General features: G+C 40.0%; 2 protein-coding genes across 2 annotated transcripts; one reads left to right on the forward strand and one right to left on the reverse strand.

Moving 5' to 3' along the window:
• Nucleotides 1-1890: 1890 nt before the first annotated feature.
• On the reverse strand, nt 1891-14963 carry LOC134754737 (uncharacterized). Its single transcript, XM_063691081.1, has 5 exons — nt 14832-14963; nt 14430-14558; nt 7097-7243; nt 5857-5949; nt 1891-2016 (listed from the first exon to the last, which is right to left on the reverse strand). Exons 1-5 carry the CDS (start codon nt 14889-14891, stop codon nt 2008-2010), a joined length of 438 nt encoding a protein of 145 aa, XP_063547151.1. The 5' UTR covers nt 14892-14963; the 3' UTR covers nt 1891-2007.
• Nucleotides 14964-15467: 504 nt separating this feature from the next.
• On the forward strand, nt 15468-20010 carry LOC134754748 (nudC domain-containing protein 1). The gene is made up of 3 exons (XM_063691089.1): nt 15468-16596; nt 17216-17392; nt 18113-20010. Exons 1-3 carry the CDS (start codon nt 15528-15530, stop codon nt 18586-18588), a joined length of 1722 nt encoding a protein of 573 aa, XP_063547159.1. The 5' UTR covers nt 15468-15527; the 3' UTR covers nt 18589-20010.
• Nucleotides 20011-24414: the final 4404 nt, after the last annotated feature.

The raw sequence follows: 24414 nt of genomic DNA on the forward strand, positions 1-24414 counted from the left end.
GACGCCAATGACCGATATATCGGCAGCGTAGGTCTGACGTCAAAGACCGATTAATCCGTCACAAACCACAGAGCAATATAGACCTACGTGCATTCGCATAAAGTTCAATTTCAGTTTTGACACTTCGGTGACGGAGTCTGGATGACAGCTTTTGTGTTTGACACGTCGTCGAAAAGGTTAAAATAATCAAAAGTATTTTAAGTTTTAATGTATGGAGTTGGGCGGGACATGTTGCTAGGCAGTGTGATGTCAGGTGGACTAAAATGTTAACGGAATGGTGGCCGCTTTCGAATGAAAGAAGCCCCTGGCGTCCGTTGCCACGTTGGGTGGACGACATCCGGAAGATTGCGGGTCACTTCTGGATGAGATTAGCTCAGGACCGAGACAAGTTGCGTACTGGAAGAGAGGCCTATGCTCAGCAGTGGGCGATAAAGGGCTGATATGAAGTGCATCCCATTTTTTTATCCTGACAATGATTAACAAAGAGATTTAAATAATTTCAAATGAACGCTTTCCTCTTTGGTTATCAATCTCCTGTCACAGTATTTATGAAGTAAACATGTTTTATTTATTAATTTTAAAAATTTATTTTAGGCAACAAGGCCCATATTACATATACCTTATAGACATATAGACATAGACTAACATACATATAAATTTCATAACCTTAAATTCTTGAAATTTTACAAATAACAGTAAAATATAAGTAGGTAGAGAACCCTGTGCTCCCAGAGTGAAAATAAATAATTAAATATTATAGGACATTCTTACACAGATTGACTAAGTCCCACAGTAAGCCCAAGGAGGCTTGTGTTATGGGTACTCAGACAACGATATATATAATATATAAATACATAGAGAAAACACCCATGACTCAGGAACAAATATCTGTGCTCATCACACAAATAAATGCCCTTACCGGGATTCGAACCCAGGACCATCGGCTTCACAGGCAGGGTCACTACCCACTACGCCAGACCGGTCGTCAAAAAGTAGGCCAAGTTCGTATTTGCAAGTTTTGCTTATTTATTAAAATTAAAAAATAGGCAATAAGGCCCATGTTACATATACCTTATAGACACACTAACATACAAGCTTAAAAACTAAACGCTATTTTGGCGATAGAACGGCGTGGCTCCGTTGAATCGTCTGCTCTTCGGATTCGGCAGTTTGCCCCGGAACCTCCGACACCCTTCGGCAAGGAGTCGGCGCACTCGATGGTCCCCTGCAGCGGTCGCAGCACGCGCACCACAAAAGACTTGAAGTGCACGTAGTGGCGCGACCGAAGCTGGAACACCCTTAGCAGCAGCCGTGACGGTGCAGCAAGCGCGATACGTACACTACCGCTCATAACTATTTACGCACTCGTAACTTTTTCCATACAATTGTATACAAAATCGACTTTCAGAATTATACCGCTAAGTCGCAGTCAGGTAACAGTTTTTTGTGCAGTTTACTTTTTGAATTTAACAGACATATCGAGCTTCAAAATGATGTGCAGAATATTCGTGTACATTGCCTATTTACCAAATGGCAAGCGTAAAAACATTCATAAATCGTTTTCAGTACAAAATCGTTTTATTTTGTATGAACTAGTACATAAGGGTTTTTTTTAATTTGAAATTTTAAAGGATGTCTTTGGCAACAATTTGAGGTTCAATATATTTACGTAAATAAAAATTCAATCCAACATGTAAGAGAGTCATTTGCCTGCGATCGAACAGTATAATTTTGAAAATAACTTTTGTACAATTGTATGGTGAAAATTGCGGGTGCCTAAATACTTTTGCAAAACTATTAGCCCAACAGTCTTGCGTACATTTTTGTATGCAAAGGTGCTAAGCTAATCGTTTTGCTGACTGTATTATTATACATGTATAATGTATAATAAGGGTTCGTGGATGTAAGGAACATGAAGTTAGTTGGGGTGACAGGAGGCCGCTGGAGGCCTGTGTGGGCCTGCTTGCTGACGAGTATGACGATACTCATCACTAATCCTGATGAATTTTATTTGTCCTGAAAATGTACAAATGTTATTATTTCATTAACAGGACTCTAAGAGCTTTCGATTTTGGAGGAAAAATTTAAAATTTAGATTAGTCGTTGAAATTATATACGTTTTATTGTCTTCGGTTACCGCGATAGTTACTCATGAAATAAAATTATGAAAACGGATTATATCGCGTATATTGAATTTATAATACATCCCGACGGGTGACTGGTGTCACCCGTTGACCACGAACGCTGTAAAGAGTCCGAAACGTCGGGATGTATTATAAATTCAATATACGCGATATAATCCGTTTTCATAGTTTTATTTCATATATACGTTTTGTTACATAATATCTAAATAACAAGTATTGGTTTCTATTAGCACGTCTTCTTATCTTGCCTTTTAATAATGAGGTCGCGAGCGTGCGTCACCGGTAATATATGAAGCAAAGGGGCAGTTTCTAAAAATTTTTCAAAAACTTATGGTGGTAAATTTTTCTGGAGAAAATTGAATTCGTTTAACTTTCATTTCCTCGAACTCTTAAGTCATATAACAAAAATGTAATCTGATAAAGGTCAAGTACAGAATATATATAATACAAATACAAATTTACCGTTTTTAGCAGTCCAAACTTTACGAAATTTACAAAAAAGAGCGACAAAATCAGTGCATTACGCGCGTTTACCTAAACGTCCATCAGAAAAAAAATCATTACTAATTTGGTGTCTGTTTTCAAAAAATTGATCTGATAAAAGGTAAGATAAGAAGACGTGCTAATAGAAACCAGAACTTGTTATTTCAATTAGGTAACAAAAGGTGTACAATTTCACCGACTAAATCTATCAATTTTACATTTATGCGACTAGAATCGACACCGGCTTCTTAAGGTTATGTAAGATAAACAATTGAAGCAAAATAAACTATGTTTTTCCATGGAAAGCGCTAGTGGCCTAGCGGTAATCCGGAGGTCGCGGGTTCAAACCCCGGCTCGCATAGTCTGCATCATCTCAAATGATATTTTCGCCTAAGACGGTTAGGCCACCAGCGTTTTCCATGGCATCGCATTGCATGAAAACAAACTTATATGACAATAAAAAACTGTGATTGTGTGTGCGATGGACTTTTTTTACTACTTATTGACACTTAGAAAAGAAAATAGACAGCAGTAATAGTACAACAGAAAAAATACATCATCTGTGAAAATTACAACTATTACTAAGACTCCACCGTCCGTCTGTCTGTCACCAGGCTGTATCTCATGAATAGTGATAGCTGGACAGTTGAAAATTTCACAGATGATGTATTTCTGTTGCCGCTATAACGACAAACACTAAAAAAAAAAAAAATATTAAAGCTCGCAGAACTGATGGCCAGTGGGGCCGGAAGGTTCTGGAGTGGCGTCCGCGTACCGGAAGACGAACTGCCGGTAGGCCTCCAACGAGATGGAGCGACGACCTGGTGAAGGTCGCGGGAATTCGGTGGTTGCGAGCGGCACAGGATCGGTCGGAGTGGCGAGCCTTGGGGGAGGCCTATGTCCAGCAGTGGACGTCTATCGGCTGACATGATGATGATGATGATGATGAAATATTAAAGTGGCGCTCCGTGAAACGGCAAAAAAATCACAACAAACTTGATTTTATTGCCGTTTTTTGCGTAATGCTACGGAACCCTTCGTGCGCGAGTCCGACTCGCACTTGGACGGTTTTTTTACAATACATTAGTATGTTTAAATACATAGGGTATATTTTTAATATTTTAGAGTTGCCTAAAGTAAATAATTGGTTACCAATATACTATAAATAATAGAAACATGAGATTTTAAAGCAAACAACACTGTTTCCATCCTTTTGGCCTAGGGGGGTAGATAACGAAATATCAAAATACCATGCGTATTCCGAATCATCGCAGTACCTACAAATTAAATACAAAGCGCAGCACATCGATTACAAGTAAATTAAATCATATGAAGTAACCTGATTCGAAACCAAATAGAGAAAACAAGTAGTAAAACATATCGAACAATACTAAAAAACTAAGCCATAACAACACAACAATTAAGTTTTCATCCATACCCGTACAGATAACATTTCTCCCCTTTGTGTTTCGCCAAACTCCTTATTAGTATTGACATTAGTCTTTTGTGACGTGCTATTTAAGGCATAGGCAGAACGATTTAAAGGTTCACTGTTCGCTAGCATAGTTTGTTCGTTGGTAGCATACGTTCCAAAGCGTTGCCCGGTAGAATCGTATTCACTGTAGGCAATGCTCGCATGTATATAGTTTTGTTCGGACATACGTAAGCGCTGCTCACAGTCAGTGCCACAGGCTGTTTTTGAGCTATTTAAGTGATTTGGATTAAGAGGTTCGGCTGTACGTTCTTGAATATCACTTGGACGTTCTTCGAATGGACTTTCTTTAGGATATTTTACAGTTTGAATGAAATTATAATTGCACCAAAGGCAGACCCCCGGAACGGACATTGGTAACGAGGTGAGAAACTTCCTCATCGGGTCAGTTGGCCACATATGAACACCCGCCCAAATATCATTCGTTCGCACAGTTTCTACTTGAATCCCGTGCTCAACTGCCCCGATCTGATCTATTTGCCCCGTGTCTTGGTTTGACTCCATCTCTACCAGAATCGGCATAGCCTGTTCAGTTTCGCACATAAGCGCGGATGCCTCGATCTGCTCGCATGTCATTTGATCTATCGCGATTGGTCCGAACTGCTCCATCTGTACCTGTAGTACAACTTGGTCATTTGGCTCGATAACCTTCGTTTCTCCTTGGTCCGGTGCCACCATTTGCACATTTTCCCCCGCACTTGCCCCTGTCACAGTTTCTGCTGGCCGCCTCTGAGGATTAATAGCGAATTTTCGCTGTTACGCCGGCACATTTGTCGAGTAAAATTTATCCATTTGAGCGCCACGCCCATCTTTTACGGCGCGTCGTGTGTGTGTGTGTGTGTGTGTGTGTGTGTGTGTGTGTGTGTGTGTGTGTGTGTGTGTGTGTGTGTGTGTGTGTGTGTGTGTGTGTTGGATGAGGCCTGAGTGGACGCTCGCTCGGCGGGGCGTGCAGCGTGCTCTAAGGCCGCTCCTATACGTTTTAGACAGCGAGCCAGGCGCAAATATCGTCAGTCATCGCCTCCCGGGCGAAAACTCGTATAGCGGATAACGGCTATGTATGATGAACCCTCGTGAACGTCAGCTGCCGCTCCGTTGGTGGGTTGAGGAATGGCAGCCACCGAAACGCGTAACACGGTCTTTCCACCGCGATACAACCGGCTGACGATTTGTTTTATTAACAATACCATCTAAACTATCACCTGACAAAGTATCAAACCGGAGGCGATGACGCCGATGACTGAAAAGAATTTTCTTTTTTACATGTTCATGTGACCAGCTGACGGTCTTTCCACAGCACAGCGGTACAATCGGCTGACGATTTTGTTTATTAACAATAGCATCTAAACTATCATCTGACATAGTATCAAACGGGAGGCGATGACAAAAAAAATATAGACTTTATTTGCTGCCATTCCTCAACCCACCAACGGAGCGGCAGCTGACGTTCACGAGGGTTCATCATACATTGCCGTTAACCACTATACGAGAGCCCGGGAGGCGATTGGTCATGGAAATCTGTTCCTGGCCCGCGGTCTTGCATTTGTTTAACATGCACGCCGCACGCGTCGCCCCAACGCACGCACAACTCGAGCGTCCACTTAGGCCTTACACTTAGAATGCTTACGTCCCTATAGCTAGGAAGCTAGGACGTAGCATTTGGCATGAAACTTAGCTTTGTCCGGCTACTCGTTTTTTCGGAGCAAGAATGAAGGAGAAAGTATTAGTCATTAGATTTACCTTTCTCTTTCTTTCCGACTTTAGCACCGCATGGTTGTTGACTATCCATTCCATTGTGCTAAACAGTTTTTGAGCGAGAGGCGGAAAGACGTCCTGGAAAACAAAACAACATTCGGAATAGTTATCAAACTATGGATTCAAAATAATAAATGTGCCATTTTCAACCAAAAGGTACCACATTGTCGCTTGTCGATAAGGTTGATTTCTAATTGAAGATATATGGAAATAGCGCCTTACTGACAAACGACAATAAGTACCCTTTTGGTTGAAAATGGCACAAATAAACATTCTTACACAAATTGACTAAGTCCCACGGTAAGCCCAAGGAGGCTTGTGTTATGGGTACTCAGACAACGATATATATATAATATATAAATACTTAAATACATAAAAAACACACATGATTTAGGAACAAATATCTGTGCTCATCACACAAATAAATGACCTTACCGGGATTCGAACCCAGGACCATCGGCTTCACAGGCAGGGTCACTACCCACTAGGCCAGACCGGTCGTTAAAATAAGTAGTAAGCTCCAAATGTGGTTAGAAATGTTAAAATAGTTTTTTCACTTCTCATGCTCGTAAAGTTGGACTTTAAGTCGTGCGTAGACGACATAAAGTTGCTTATTATGTTCTAGAGCATAAAGTAAAGTCATCTATTACGACCCTTAATGACTTGATTGAGCAATAAAGTCCAAAATCTGCCATACAAACTGCCAGCTCTGCCGGCGCGCTCCCGACCGGCGCACTCCCGATAAAACCGAGTACAATTTACTGTCTTGAATAAATACGGTAAAATAACCTAAAATATTGGATATTTTTGTATACTTTACTCCCACTCGAAGTGAAAAGCAGTGTATAACTCAGGCATAAATGTCCATTTTTATCCTCGACTATATTGGTCCTCGCTGCGCTCGAACCAATAAATTGCCCCGCATTAAAATGGATCGCTTTATGCCCTTGTTGTACAATCTACTATTGTTTTTACAAATTTTTTGGCTAGCTTAAAACATTCCCGCACCCAAAACCCCGGCGTACGATTGTTTTAAAACGCGTCTTGTATCTTGCCTATGGACATTGTTGACAGATAGTGCGCAACCTTAGTATAGTACCTATTAGTTTGTATCATGTCACTACCTGTGAGTTCCTATAATTGACTTCCTGTATCAACTATAATTTTTATGTTAATGTCACAGCTGTTGGATCTCCAGATAAAAAAAGAAAAAAAAAATGCTCACCTTGACAAAGATGGCGTATAAAACGGGCGCACCGAAAGAACTATGGACGAAGCCAAGTATATGCGCAGTGAAAGGTCTCCCCGCGTACGGGACACTCGCTTTCATGTAGCGCAAGGACACGCGGATCTCTATGGAGCTGTCGTCAATCTAAAAAAAAGATACAGAAATGTACAATTCACAAAAAACAGGTTACAAATAAATGAGGAATCCGCACGGTAACGCAGCAGCACGCAGGGTAACGTTGGCGTAACTGCGCAGCGACGCCATTTTCCATAGTGCCGGCTAGACGCCGTGGCACAGATTATATAATAGTTCTTACGAACAGATACTTATCTCTCAAAGAAAACGCAAATACCTACAGTTTTGATACCTACACAAAAATACAATGGAGTGACCTTCGGCGGTCCGCTCCCCGCACCGCGCGCACCGGCACAACGCTAGGGTTGCCAAAGCTTAGAAATGATAAACACCAATAGGTATTTATCATGAGAATCATTAGAAATGATAAATACCAACAGGTATTTATCATTTCTAACAGCGGAGTGAAATAAAATGAAATCTAAATCTTAATTTATGTATTTTAGTCATTCATTCATTCATTTACAACTGTTTTACTTTGTAACTATAAATTTGTCGTAATACATACATGTTTAATGAAAGAAATTCAATAGTAAGTACCTACGTAGCTTGTAACTATCGTAAACATTGCAAGTGCGGCGCACGGTGACGTGCGTGCGTGAGCGCGTGTGGCAACCAACTTTGCTTGCTTTTCTACCGTGAACGGGAGGCGATTCGTAGGTATAAATCCGAGCTCGCGCGGAGAGTTCCATAGGCCTGGCCGTGGCCCTTACGGACCGTAAGGCAGCGAGACACAGCGATCGGCCCTTTCGTTCCGACCTATGGCCGCCGCTCGCCGCTGCCGCCGCCGCGCGATGTCATGGCCGGGCTGTTAGAGACAAAACTAAGATGGACCTATATTGTGCTTGGAGGATTGAGATAAAAGTTAAAAACCCGCGCGGTGGGCATATCTTCCGTCCCAAGTTCCGCGGCGAGCCATATCTTTTGTTTCCTGCTAATTTCCTGGTGTTACTTACGTTGTTACGCCCACTCAAAAACTGGTCGTTGTACATATTAGGGATTATTATAGCCTTCAGTTGGCGGTCCCTAGCTGTGAATATCAGGTATAGCAGTTCTAGTGGGATTTGTCGCCCACACATAGGATATTACATTACAATTCCAAGTAATAAAATAAAAAAGCCCTTTATTCTTTGTAAAACAGTTACATATAAACATACAAATAAAACTTATAATTATTAACAAGCAGAAACGTCTGCGAACGATGCTATTAAGCTTAGAATAAATTTAAAAGTGGAAAAATTACCAATAATCAATGAAATGGGTGTTTCCAATATGACTTAGAACTCCGGTGGCCGTTTAAGAAGTGTAACGCTCTTACGGTAGATAACGCTAGGGTCCCCTAGACCCATATAGTGGGAAGATTTGCTGACTATGGATGAGGTCTTAGTGGCTCGGTTGGCGGAGCGCTGGAGTGTCGATCCGGAGGCCGTGATTTCGGGTCTCACCCAAGGCAGTAATTTTTCCCCTTTTAAACTTATTCTAAGCTTATAATTATTGTTTTATTTCTTCCTATCTATCTATCCCTAGGGTGGGTAAAGGCCTCCGTTGCTATCCATTTGTCCCTGTCCTGTGCTACTGTCATCCAGCCTGTACTGGCTGTTCTCTTTATATCTTCGTCCTGGTCTGCCATGGCCTATTTTGCCAAGTGGGCCTCTCCATTTTGCCAAGTGGGCCTCTCCATTTTTCCCTGTCCTGTGCTACTGTCATCCAGTCTGTACAGGCTGTTCTCTTTATATCTTCGTCCCAACACATCAGTGGTCTGCCATGGCCTCTTTCGCCAAATGGGCCTCTCCATTTTGTGACTTTAAATGTCCATCTCTGATCTGTTAGTCTTGCTGTATGACCTGAGCACTTCCACTTTAGTTTTTTTGCATAGCGCAGGGCGTCCGTTGCCCCTGTTTTTTCTCTTAGATTAGTGTCTTATTTTTTCTATTTTTCTTATATTGAGCATGCTTCTTTTCAAATTCCAAGAATAGAATAGACTCATTAGTGCAGTCTCAAATTTCAACCCACAGAATTATCCACAGATGCATAGCTACATAGACGCCATATCTTAACGTTACTGCTTTTAGACATAAGCTCGTAAGACCCAATATGCACCAAATAAACTAGAAATTCTTTTGTTTCATGCGAAACAAACGAAACTCATCAGCATTTTACTATACAACAAGGTTCAAATTAAAATAGGATAATTTTGTGGGCCTTAAGAGGATAATGAAACTAAAAGGAAAATGTTATTCATCGGTGCCCTAACACAAGTATCTGACGTGGGTAGTTAAGTTGGGACACTTGGAACACTTACTGAGTTGTATATTGAAATAGGGATGATGACACATGTTGAATTTTATAACAAAATCTAAATAGATAGCAAATGAGCAAATTATCACAATAATGTGGATATTAAAATAATTAATGGAAATAATACAAAAATACAGGACCTGAAAGTTTCAAACATAAGTATTTTTTTACTTCCAAAAAGGAAAGAAGTAAGGGTACAATTCGATTCCTTACATTTGATCCAACAAAAGATTGTATATCAACTATATACATAAACGCAATATTTCACCGATAAAAACGCAATTTTCTCGTTTTGTCCATACTTCGAGAAGGGTTCTCAGTGACCTTGACGTCACGTTCACTTCTCGTTTTCTTAACAGCGTTTCGCGAGTGAAGCGACTGTCGGAGTTTGACTGTCATTTCTGAGTTGATCAAATAGACATTTGATAGACAAACCTAATCGATTGATACCATCAATGAAAATTTGTCATCTAGCCTATTGGTTGGTAATTAACTATTTACAGTGATATGCAAAATCCTGCCGTTTAAGAGGCCGTAGTCGATTTTGGAGCAAAAATGTAAAATTGATAGATTTAGTCGTTGAAATTATACACGTTTTGTTACGTAGTACCTAAATAACAAGTATTGATTTCTATTAGCACGTCTTCTCATCTTGCTTTTTAATAATGAGGTCGCGAGCGTGCGTCACCGGTAATGCATGAAGAGAAGGGGCAGTTTTTAAAAATTCATCTAAAAATCATGGTGGTAAATTATACAAATTGATGTATAAGAATAGTTTCAGCAAATGTTGTAGATTGTTTTAGTATCAAAATTACGTTGAAATTAAGTCGATTTTTAGAGAAATTGTCACTTGTTTTGAAGTAATTTCTGAAGAAAATTGATTTCGTCTAACTTTCATTTACACTACTTCAAAGTCATAATAATAAAAATGTAGTCTGATAAACGTCAAGTACAAGATATGTGTAATACAAAATTACCATGTTTAGCAGTCCCAACTTTACGAAATTTACAAATAAGAGCGACAAAATCAGTGCTTTACGCGCGTTTACCTAAACGTCCATCAGAAAAGCAAACATTACTAATTTAGTGAGTTTGTTTTCAAAAAATTTATCTGATAAAAGGTAAGATAAGAAGACGTGCTAATAGAAACCAGTACTTGTTATTTCAATTAGGTAACAAAAGGTGTAAAATTTCACGGACTAAATCTATCAATTTTACATTTTTGCGACTAAAATCGACACCGGCCTCTTAATGCAAAATTTTACGATTTTTTTTTTCTTAAATCATAGTTTCATAACAATTTAAAACAAACTAACAGGGGCCCATTTCTCGAACGGTATTAGACAGATATTATTAGTGTGTTGGCATGGAGACTAATACGATTTGACAGTTCTGGAACTAATAATATTAGTCTAATACCGTTCGAGAAATGGGCCCGAAAAGGTCAAAAATAACAACTATTTTTGAAAGAAAGAAAATACATTTATTTAACGCCACAACAGATTACATATATGAAAAAAAGGAAACATACAGACAAAAAACATTGGACGCTAAAATAGGACCACACTCAGCATAATGCCGCGGTAATCCGCGGCGCTGGTTTTCATTGGGGACCTGACTTAAAACTATGAGTTGGTGGCGACACATACGCATATAGGCATATATTTGCATGGCTAAGTGAATTGTCATCATCAAGTTTGCGTGGTCTACTGTCATATAAATATCTGTCACACACCCCCGCAAAAAACGGTACCGAGAAATCTAGACACAATAGGTATTGTAATTAATCAATACGAATACTGCAGTGTAGTGTAGCTTATTTTAGCCGCCCACCACGTCCACATCTTTATCCACTCCCTTCAGAGGTACCGCGATATTGTAGTTAGGATAGGTATTAGAAATATTAGAATAGGGTTTTCTACAATTTTTTATTAATGGTATCAGTTGATCAGATTTGTTCTGAGGTCTTGGGGACCCTTTGTCTCAAGGCCGTTCCATCGGTTTGCCGCTGTCACTGCCACATTTCGCAAGAAAGAACGGGAAAGATCATGCGCGCCAAGTGTCCATTTTGATCGAATTTTGTCGATTTTTATTTATTTTAAAAATGTTCTTACAATATCGAAATTCGAAAGCTATGAAATTACTATTTAAGTTATGATTGTTTTTTCATCTTTTTTTGTCTATAGTATCACATAATAAATAACCGAGTAAAGTTGGATTAAAAGTCCGAGTTAGAGGTTACTTTGGGAATTCATTGTATCGAGCGAAGTGTCATAATTTGTGTATCGGAAGCTATGTTGTTAAAGATAATATAGTCAAGAACTACATATATTTTTTTCCACGTCTACGAATATCAACGCCTCTTAGAAAAACATGATCATATAAGGAGACTTTTCGCCTTCTGGCTCAAAGCAATAGGGACCGTGCGCGTTGGAGGGTCGGCCATCTTGTGGCCTGATTCGGAAACATAGAATAGAATTTGTTTATTAATTATAAAAAACAATACTTTAAATAATATTATTCAAGTATTTTAAATAATTATCGTCGAACATCATAATATTCATAATTATATACATATGTACATTACAATTTATTTGAAACATAAACCAAAGATAGATAATCCGTAATAAATGTATGCAGTCCAAGGAAAACTTCGAATATCACGAAAATTTGGTTCTCGATCAGATGGCGCCACTACCTTTGGCCTACTCTCGTATAGAGGGCGTTGACGGTTTCGTTTGTTATTTGACAATTTTAACGCATATCAGTGAAAAAGCATGGGTCAAAATCGTAAAAAAATAATTAATGCAAAAAAAAAACATTTATCCATATATAAATACATTTTATGGTATTTACATACATCCTCATTTTTAGTTTTGAAGTGTGTCGATGGATGGCAGTGAATTTACTGTGGTTACAAAATTTACTATGACAGTACCGCTCTATCTTATTATATCCTCTTTGCTTAAACTATGGACAAATTATATTTCCATTATTTTTTATTTAAATTGACGTTAAATTTAGAGTAGTAATTTGTGAGGTATTCTTTAATGCTATACAGTGTGCGAGATAATAGCGTTTTCAGGCGTATAAAGAAAGATTCACTTTCGATATTCTTCACATGGTAAGGTAGTTTATTAGGGTTCCGTACCCAAAGGGTAAAAACGGGACCCTATTACTAAGACTCCGCTGTCCGTCCGTGTGTCCGTCTGTCTGTCTGTCACCAGGCTGTATCTCATGAACCGTGATAGCTAGACAGTTGAAATTTTCACAGATGATGTATTTCTGTTGCCGCTATAACAACAAATACTAAAAACAGAATAATATAAATATTTAAATGGGGCTCCCATACAACAAACGTGATTTTTTTGCTGTTTTTTTTCGTAATGGTACGGAACCCTTCGTGCGCGAGTCCGACTCGCACTTGGCCGGTTTTTGTAAAGTTCGCAGCCCATTGCATTTGGCAAGCGTTTTGCAAGTTTCAGCCTATACGCATTCGGTACTATATCAAGGGATCTCAGTGGCGTAACTAGGGTGGGGGGCAGAGGGGGCAAGTACCCCGGGTGCCATCCAAGGGGGGGGGGAGAAGGGGCAAGTACCAAAATGGGCAAAAATGACTGCCCCGGGCGCCATATACTCTAGCTACGCCCCTGAGGTATCTTTTGGTATGGCGAGGGGTGCATTGAGACCGTGTTTTGAATTCGTGGATGTTCTTTCTCATATACATGATTACCTCCATTATGTAAACTGGGATAGATGTTAAAATACTCAATGTTATAAAGTGCTCTCTACAAGAATATCTAAACTAAAACATGTTTGTCAAAGCAAGTGCTGCCATCTGCCGTTCCCGTACGTTTTGTTGTGCGTAGTAGGTTCCGCCATCTTGTGGGCTACATCGGAAGCATAAACTTCACATTTACGCCTCGCGGCAAAAATCTGACGGCTCCTGTGCTGCCCCCTATAGTTCATGAATGGTACCATTATTTTTTTCTTATTTGGAAGGTTTTTTTTTTAACTGAAGTCTTGTATTTATTAATTATTCCCATATATTTTTTAAGTTTCCAATTTATTGTTATAAATTGCTCATTTACTATTTAACTAGATTTTGTTATAATTATATAACATTGTGTGACCAGTGGACAGGGACAGCATGATGGTATTGATAGTGTTTTATTATGTCGTCCCTGTCACACCATGTTATATAACATTTAAAAACAGCTATGAGCCATCCATAAATTACATCACACGAATTTCATGATTCTTTGACCCCTCCCCCCTCCTTGTCACACCTAGCCACATTTGGCAGCCCCACTGAATTATTTATTTTATTCTTTTTTTAGTATTTGTTGTTATGGCGGCAACATCATCTGTGAAAATTTCAATTCTCTAGCTATCACGGTTTATGAGATACAGCCTGGTGACAGACGGACTGACAGACAGAGACAGACAGCGGAGTCTTAGTAATAGGGTCCCATTTTTACCCTTTGGGTACGGAACCCTAAAAACCTGGTTAGCTCTCTAGATAGTCTCAAAAATAGTTTTATTTTTAATCTCAAGGACAGCTGACAAGATATAGTGTATTCTTATTTGTCCCCGCCCGACAAGACCGCCACCACGCATGAGGCATTTGTCCCCAAATGGGATATAGCCGGGTCCACACATAGCGAGCAGCCTCGCGAGGCAATTTCCCCGTGCACAAAAGGGCCAGTGTAGACGTGCCTCGGCCGAGACGGCGCGCGCGAGGCACGTCAAAAAATGTTGATACAATACGCGCGCCTGTATATGAAAACACCTAAGGCACAGATAAGCCGGAGGGGACAAATGGGACACACCCATGATATTAGATCAGTGGGATTCTAAAGGTATATATACATTGAGAAAAATTAAAGAAACTTACATCATGCAAAGTGTAGCCCTGGCCCTGGCTGGAGAGGATCCCAATGGACCTGCACCGGAAGATGGAGTGCTGGTGCTTGGCATTCTTCGCTATCAGCTTCTTCAGTGACAAAAACTCGTGGTAATCATCCTGTAGATAATGGACCATAGACATAATCACGCAACTAAAATTTACTTTTCAGCTTATTTTGAAAAGTTATAACGCGCGCGCGCGCTATTTACCAAGGACTATAGACTAATGAATGATAATTGAGCCGGCCCGGGCCGCGCAGGTGCAGCGCACGGCCCACACTTGACCTTGTTTACAAATGCATCAATACATGCACTGTTGACAGCATTGCAACGAACAAGCTTAATCAATACAAGTGTAACTACTTCATTTAGCATCATTCAGGGCACTTACGTTGGCGATTTCTGAAGAATTCGGCCATTCGCGATACGATAAGTCCTTTACGAACGGCATAGCGATATTTTTCAGACGGCGAATGCACTCAAATTACAGTATAATGGAAAATGACAATTCGCGCCAGTTTTCATAAATTTCGAGGTTACGTTTTGTTTTGACATATAATGAGTTTTTTTTTTACAAATATGGCCTGGATACAAGTCCTTCGAGCCAATCAACATTGATCTTTGATATTGATCAATACGGCGTGTTTGCGTTTTAATTGTTTAAACTACAAATATGTTGATTGATAAGCGCGGGAAACGTGAAACGTGGCGGTAAACTTTTATAAGGCCTTAAAGTGTGTGCTAGACGGTCGCTGACAAGCCTTCAGACCGTCTGACCTAGGTCTGACCTTGGTAATGTTTGTATGAAATTTTGTTGGAAACAACTGTCTACACGGTACGTCCAGAGCTCATGAGAGGGAAAAGCCTTGATTGTTGAGGTCGCCGTCATCGAAATCGGTGTGAAGGACTATACGTCCAGACCAAGGCCACGCGGTCCGAGGGGCTTGTCGGCGACCGTCTAGCAAGGCTTAAGTTGAAACGTCAATAATGACGCGTGGTCTGGTCCGATCAGCAGTGACCAGTGACAGACAGATGTGCAAACAATCGGCATTTCAGCTACATTTATTTTAACGAGAAAACTATCGCAATGCCTTCGAGTTTAGTTGACCTGCGCCCGGACCGTCGTCTGTTGGACCACGAGTTCGAAGGTTACAAGCTTAACCTGCAGGCGTTACCCCACTACAGTCACGAGCTAACGTCGCGCGTAGACCGTGTTTTCCCCGACGACGTCCAGTACTCTTTCATTCACGCGAAGCTCTTCGCACTTCATAATCACCTGGTAGCAGACAAGTGGGATTACACGCACAGCTTCTACTACATAGATGAGAAACAGCAAGTTAGGCACGTTAGTTTCGATAACGCTAATCTAACGTTTCTAAACAACGTTGTTTACGATGTCCCGGCTCATGTCGAGCGGAAATCTGGTCATTTTAACCTGTGCCTGTCGTTCCCTTCGAGTACTTTGGCTTTGGTGAGTGACGGGACCGGGTACTTGCATATAGTTGACACGCGCGCTCGCAGCAGACCGGCCGAACGCAATGCGCAATGGCAAACGCAGCAGTCCAGTCTCATCTTGGGCGAAAATAAGTATTTCATAATTGTAGACTCTAGAATTGTAGAGAAAAACAATACGGAAATATTACACTGTCTCTTACTGTCTGTAGAGCAGAATGAAGCTCAGTTTGACTCTGTTTTAACATGGGTCACTTTTAAGTTTGACGAAATTAATTCAACCTGGTGTCAAATGAGCTTTAGACAAGTGCAAGGCAAAGGCATTGTACATTATGCCGCATTGGAGAGTTTCTGTTCCGCTATCTACATAGCTTCAGATCATCCATTCAAATTTACAAAAGACTCGGAAAAGGAAATAGTAGAAAAAAAGGAAGAGATCAAGACAATATTGTATACGTGGCTGCAAACATCAGAAGACATAACTATTACGTTGAAATTGGAAGAAAACTTTGACAAGAACCTTTTCCTAGTGGACGTTGGTCCGTTGGAAGTTAAAATAAGCTACGGGGGTAAAGTGTTTGTAAGTGGCCGACTACGGAACAGAGTGGATAGCGAGTTGACTACCTGGAATGTACAAGATAACGGTCAAGTTAATGTACTGTTGACAAAGTCTGACAGCATGCTGTGGGACAACCTCATTGAGGGTGAGTATATGTTAAACTGTGAGCTAACACTGATTTGTGACCCACCATAGAAAGTTTTCACAGTAAGTGTAATAATATTTCTACTTTTTAAATCAACATATTGGATTTAGTAATTGTGGAAAATATGAAAATTTCAGTGGATCAGGAATCAAGTTGTATTATTGTATAGCCTGTTCGCTTTTCTAAGATCATGTGCATAGTAAGACTGTAGCGAACTTAATCTTAGAAATCGGACAGACTGGTTGTGAGCAGCCAGTATTGTGATGCGTCACAGGTTGTTGTTATATTTTATCATGAAGTTAAATGTATACTGTACTGTACAGTATTTATGTACATATTATACATATACAACACATACCTAGTTATTATCAAGGCTCGGAACCGGTTTTTTCTTCATTCAAAAAATACCGGTATTATTTTCTTTTTCCTTCTTTCGTTAATTATTTAATATTTAATGAGACAATCTAATAAATACGAAGTTTTTACCTTTAGTCCTACGTAAAGAGCATAACATTATTAAAAATATTGGGCTATTTTGGGTTTTACAAAAAAAACAGTTCCGAGCTTTGGTTTGTATCTCATACTGTACTGTTTCTTTACAATTTAAATATATCGACAGGTGGTGATAATAAGGGTGAACAGATTATGGATGAGAGTCTGATCGAGGAGGCGCATCGCAAACTGTCACATCTGTGCTCCGAGACGGAGGTGACATCCGTAGAACAGTCCGCTCCAGGGCTCTCCACGCAAGAGTTAGAGGAGTGTGATGCAGCATCCGAGGAGGACACAGTGCTAGGTGAGATATTCACACAGAGAGTCTGATCGCAGAGGCACATCGCCGAGTGTCACATCTGAACTCTGGGATGGAGGTGACATCCGTTGAACAGTCCGGACTTGTGTTTAGTAAAATTACAGCCAATTTATAGGGTTCCGTATCCAAAGGGTAAAAACGGGACCCTATTAGTAAGACTCCGCTGTCTGTCTATCTGTCCGTCTGTCACCAGGCATCAGTCATGCATCAGTGCAGCATTAGCCCCTTTAGTAAACCATAGAGTAACATAAACACACTGTATCTTAAACAGATTTTTGACAAGTTTTCAGAGATAATAAAATATGACATTGATGCAAAATACCTCGGCAGAAATGAGTGCCTTTCACCCGAGTTAAACATTCTACTCATGGATCCTTTTCATTTCGAATACGAGGAAATTAAAATGCCTGTTTTCTTTAAAACATGACCAAGTATAAATTTTTATAGTATTTCTTAAGGGTACTTTCAGTTAACAATTTAGGCAAAAATATCGTTATTTATGGAATGGAGAGTCAAATATCAGAATGGAAATTGTATAACAAATCCATTTAAACTCAAATTTCAATTGCTTATCGTGAAAAAATTACAAAAATCTTACTTCAAACGTAAAAATGCTCTAGTGCAGACACGTATCATATTCTGCACATCTTTTAGAACAACCCTCTTTCAGAGCATGAGAAATGAAAAGTAACTTTTTATTTCCAGTTCGCTTACAAACCAACCACGAGACAACCCACCGCGTGCCGCTGAGCGTCAACCGCTACCTGTTCAGTCTCACCATCGACCCCCAACAGTCACCCGCCATCGTCCTACGCCACGACGTTGACGCATGCATCTGGCAACCTTACCCTACCGACAACCGACCTTTTCTGACCCACGAGGGAACTCTGATGGCCTTCGGATACATACAGTCTTCCAAAACGAATAGAAAATTCATCACTTGCCCTCCTAATTTATCTTATGGGGTTGTTTGCGAGAGTTCGAGACATATTTTCGTGTATCGCCATAGGAATAGTGGGCAGTTGAGGAATAGGAGCGGGGGGGTGAATAGGTTGGTGAAAGTGGGGCAGCAGAATGTGTTCAATGTGGAGAGGTTTGGTGAGGTGGTGGGGATAGAGGCGACGAATGATTATTTGTTTGTTTTGACTGAGAGTGCTTTGGTGGCTATTGGTATTCAATAGGGCATGAATGACGGAATGTCGGACCGATTTTTACGATATCTTAATACCGGATTTGATGAGTATGAATATTGGAATTGTTTGGTTTCTTTTGTAAAGAAATTAAATAAAATTTAAACCAGTGACCGGCCCGCTATCCCTTATCGGGGTTTTATAAGGGTATTGCATAAGGCTTAACTCACCAAACCCTTTGCCAGACAAAACCCTTTGTTTTGCTTTTAAAAACACTTATATAAAGCTACCACACTCGAGTAATCGGTAGCCCAAATAACCTTACAAAACCCTTATCATCCGCTCACCAACACCTTGCATATTGCTTATAAGGGTTAGCCTTATAAAGGGCTTCCCTTTTAGCATATAAGCGCGCTAATTTAAGTTGTCTACCTTGTTCATAAAGCACACATTACTTCGAATCCGAGCGATCGTTGGCGGCGACGGCGGCGTTCTTTGACTAGGCACGTATTTTCTTTTCTTTTCATACACTACCATAGATATATACTAATCCTGTCTCTTTCACGCAAAGGGGAAACCTTTATAAAAAGCGCTTAAAGATAAGGGTAACCCTTATTAAGAGCTAGCCTTATTTTTGGTTAGCTTTTCGGTAAGGGTTAGTCAAAAGTAAGGGTATGAATAGGCTTGCAGTTTAAAAGGGAAAGTCTTTCAATGTGTTAGCCGTGTTTAAGTGTCGCCCATTGAAAGGGTTTTATCGCGGAAAGGGTTGTCCGGTCCCTGATTTAAACAAGTGCGAGTCTTGCGTACGAAGGGTTCTCCAGGGCATAAATATATATACATTCCCAAAGTTTCAAAAATATGGGGCATTTTCTATAAAAAGGGACCTTATTGTCGATGGCGCTTACGCCGCACAGCGTCGCGCGGCATTGTATTTATATCGGAGCATCGTTTATAATGGCGTAAACGCCATCAACAATGAGGTCCCTTTTTATAGAAAATACCACATATTTGTACGCTCTTACACCTTAGACAATAAAGTCGATTTTTGAGCCATTTGTCTGGATCGATATTTTTGCTAAAAACAGAATAAAATAAATATTTAACTGTACCATTTACGCAAAAAAACGGCAAAAAGATCACGTTTGTTGTATGGGAGCCCCACTTAAATATTTATTTTATTCCGTTTTTAATATTTGTTGTTATAGCGGCAACAGAAACTACCCAGGAAGCTCTGGAAGAGAAGTTTTTTTACCATTGTTAATATTTTGACATAGGTAGGTAATTTTTTGACATCCCAGCTGAAATCAACCAATAGAATTGGTTCTCTCCTCCGCTCCGCACGTCTCCTTTCATCTCCGCTCTATTGAAATCCGAAAGTGGCCCTCAAATCCCAGTAGTATAATCCTAAAACCTCCCTGGCAACGGGAATGCACTTATTTTTTAACCACCCTGTATAGGATGAATTAATTAATTAAGCTACACTAGTGATGAATGCTATAAAATAAAACATGTTTTATCAACATTTTTTTTATTTCCGTATATTGCTGTAATGTTTAAGAGCCCCGTGCTCACTAGCGCCACTGCTAAATGCAGAGACTCACGGCTTAAAATATAACGTAAATAAAAGTAAATATATGGTCTTTGGGGTCGGCCGTGGCAGAACAGCCGAAGTGACACCCATCAAACTAAACGGGGCAGACCTAGAAAGGGTGGACATGTTTAAATATCTTGGGCATATAGTCACGGCAGACCTCAAAAGATGATAAAGACATAGAGAGAGAAAGGAGGGCCCTGTCGGCCCGGGCGAATATGATTGCTCGCAAATTTGTGCGCTGTACCAGGGAGGTGAAAGTGACACTTTAGAGCTTACTGCACCTAACTGCACTCGTGCACTTTGTGGCTTTCATATACGAAACGGGCCTACGATGCCCTCCGCGTCCAGTATAATAACGCGTTCCGGGTGTTGATGGGGCTGCCGCGTTTCTGTAGCGCATCAGGGATGTTCGCTGAAGCCAGGGTCGATTGTTTCTATGCCACTATCCGTAAGAGGGCCGCATCCCTGGTGCGCCGGGTGCGCGCCAGCCCCAACATCATCATGAAGATGATAGGGGACAGGCTGGACTCCCCCTATTTACTATGCTGCAGTCGGCTACATGTGCCGTACTCAGCTGACAACAAAAATAGTTTATAGATATAGATGTATCCCTAGGTTTAAGAAATACTAATACATAATTTAGAATTAAGTTTTACTAACCACATTATGAGTGTAACTTGCAATAAATGAATTATATTATATAAATAATTGTGATTATTTAAAAACGATAGATATTTAAAAAAAGGGGGCCGCTACGTACTGTATTTTGAATACATCAAACTAGTTTTTACGTGGCTGGATTCGTCGATCTATGAACTCTAAACAAAAACGGCCGTTTTAACTTTGGACGCATAGATTGACGAATCCAGCAACGTAAAATTATAATGTATTCAAAAGGGACTCAAATACAAAATACAGTACGTAGCGGATTTTTTAAATATCTATAGTTAAATTTAAATAATCACAATTATTTAGCAGTGGCGCTAGTGAGACCGTTGATGGGCTCGTTAAACGATTTACAGATCATAAGTTAGCTAATAACTTATACTTATAGACATTACAATAAAGCAGGAATACTTAAACATTTACCGGCCAATAATATATCACCTTTAAGTGTTTTTAATTGTAAAAAACTGAAATGGAGATGGGCTGGTCATGTAACAGAAATGGACATACAAAGTGACTACTTGGCCAGGACCACAAAATAAACGACAAACAGGAAGACCAAGGCAGAGATGGATAGATGAAATAAATAGAGTAGCTAGCAAAGACTGGATGTCCAAAGCTAACGATAGAGATGTATGGAATAATATGGAGGAGGTCTTCACTCGAAGAGAGTTCCTTAATTCAAACTTAGTACATAAATAATTTAATTAAACTGCACCACATAAGTATATTGAACAATAAAAAAAACAAAATGTATATTTTAAATCTTATCATAATCGTATTTAATTGTTTAATATAGATTGATTAAAATTATAGATAATAATTAAATTATTATTTAATATACTTAATGTTAAAATGAATTATGAAATTGAAATTGCTATTCTAAACTATTTTGCACGTGAAATTATTTACGAATTGTTATGTATATTTTTATTATTGTAATGTATTTTTAAATTAAGGAATAAATGAGGCTATAATAATAATAAGCCCGCAGGGCAGCTTGTGGCGAGCTGTTGGGGAGTGACGACCCCACGGACCCGAGTGCTCCAGAGAGTCGGTCAGGGTCTCCGTCTCCGGCGTGTCTTCGTCAGTCGGAGTGGACCCGCAGGACTCTCAGCTCTGGCTTGCCTTCATTGGCTGTCCAGAGGGGAGTCGTAAGAGCTATATGCTCCAGGGGTGGAAGTGTTAAAGGGCATAACGCCGCGAGTAACTTCGGAGAAAGCGCAGCACACCTCTCGACACCCCTGAGCCGCTCGTTGCGCCTGGCCGTCTTTACGATGGCGAATCAGGTGTCCATCTAACGAATGGCGAGTCACCGCCTGCCTCGATAACTTGTGCAAGCAATGTTATGGCAGGTGTCCGGACTTCTTTGCAATAGCCCAGTCTTTTTCCACCCAAACGTAAACCATAGACCAGTACTCTGTCCATATTCTCTACAATAGCTTCCAATGCCTGCTGAAACCGGTTCACGGGTATCTATTGATGTACCCATGAATGGGTTCCAGCAGGCGTTCTACACGACATTAAATCTCTTCAAACGGCCTCTACGTGTTGGATCTATATCCCCACGCACGCCTTATAAATGACCGGGCTCGAAAGACCCGAGTTTTAAAACGGAGATACACATAATAATGATAAGTAAGTAGTCCAGTAAGTACCTAGACTTGGCTCACGAGATAACAGCCATGTGGGATGTTGATTCGACGATCATTGTCCCGATAGTCGTTTCAGCGAACGGTCTCATAGCGAAGTCTCGACCAACACCTAGAGAGACTCGCTAGGTGGTTGGATCAAGGGTCAGATGCAGAAGGCGGTGATCATGGACACGGCGCGGATAGTCCGCCGGTTCCTCTCTCTGCGGCCCTGACCACCGGCAGCTTGGGCCCTGCCCTAGGCAGGTTAGGTTAGGTTTTTTATAATGTGTTTATATGTATTTTGCATTGTTTTTGTACGTGTTTTTATATTTTATTTTTATATCCATATTATAAAATAACCTAACCCAAGATATAAAAGGAATAAATGAAATAATAATAATAAGTGTTTTTGTATGAGCTTGCATAGAGAAAACAATATAGGTTAGTTTGTAGAATAGAATACCACATATGGGTATAGATAGCCCCATATAGGTATAGAATGCCACATATGGGTATGTAATGGACAGACAGATATGAAAATCACTATTTTTGTACGAATTATAAATAATTAAAGGCAATTTTCATGAAAATCACTATTTTTGTACGAATTAGAAATAATTAAAGGCAATTTTATAATTAGATAAACCAGTAAGGTTCTTTTTGTTACCGTACTTTTAACGATAGATGTTGAACAATTAAATGTTAGGTTTAATTTATATGAATACCAGAAAAGAACATGCACACTGCAGCCGGAGCAAGGATTGTTTGCCTCGTATGTTACTATACTACCCCGCTTAGTTTTCGGCTTTCTTTGCAGTGTTGTACTATAAACAAAGAGCCCCGAGGCCAACGGGCAAGAGACCTGACGGCTGCATTCTCGTGCCACGGACCCTGGGTCGCTCCTTGGCGTGGGACGCTACCTGCGTGGACACGCTGGCCCCGTCCCACGTGGAGGGGTCTGCTCGGAAGCCTGGGACGGCCGCGGACCAGGCACAGACACTGAAGCGCCGCAAGTATGCGTTCTTAACGAACGAATACGATTTTGCGGCGCTTGCGGTGGAAACGTTGACCGTCAACCGACACCAAAAAGTTTGTTAAAGAGGTGTCGGTTCGACTAGTAGGTGTCTCAGGCGACCATAGGGCGGGCTCCTTCTTTGCGCAGAGGCTGGGCCTGGCGATTCAGAGGGGGAATGCCGCCAGCATTTTAGGGAGTTTCCCGGAAGCGGGGGACTTAAGGGAAATTTTCTATATTTAGTTTTTAATTTGTATTGTTTTAGTTTTAGCTTGTCTAGGTTTGCTGGGACGTCAGTTAGCCGCGACCACGACCAGTAAAACCTGTGACGAAACGTCGGTAAATAAAGGTAAAAAAAAAAAAAAAAACGCGATAGACCCGTTTCTAAATGTGATTTAATATGTCTAGGTTTAATTAGTAATAATTCGTTTTAAGTTTTTTTTTTATGTATTGTACTTTATTAATGTGTGTTGACTAAATAAATATAAACCGATTTAAGAAATAAGTCTAAACATAAATGAGGCTGTTATTGTTATTATTTATGCTGCGTGCTTCTTCACCACTCTGCGCAGGCGGTGCGCGTCCTTGCTCTGCAGAGTGCGTGCTAGCCCCAACACCATCTTGAACATGATCTCCAGCAGGTTTGACTGCCCTTACATGAACCACTGCATGTCAATACATATACGCAATAATGTAAAGTAAGGACTAACTATTAGGTTTAAAGAAAATGTATATTTTTTATTCTAGATATGATTGTATGTTTTGAAAATGCTGACATTTTTAATTATCATTTTTAACTTATTTATATTTTAATTTTTATAAATCAATGATTTTACAATGAATTTTATTTTTTAACAACATTAAGTTTTTATTTTAATGATTTTATAAATGTCATCAACGTCCAAATATTCTTTATAAATTGCTGTTCTGTTTTAATTTAATTTATTTAATTTTAATTATGATTTTTTACA

The sequence above is a fragment of the Cydia strobilella genome, chromosome Z (assembly GCF_947568885.1).
Source record: "Cydia strobilella chromosome Z, ilCydStro3.1, whole genome shotgun sequence".
Taxonomy (NCBI): Eukaryota; Metazoa; Arthropoda; class Insecta; order Lepidoptera; family Tortricidae; genus Cydia; species Cydia strobilella.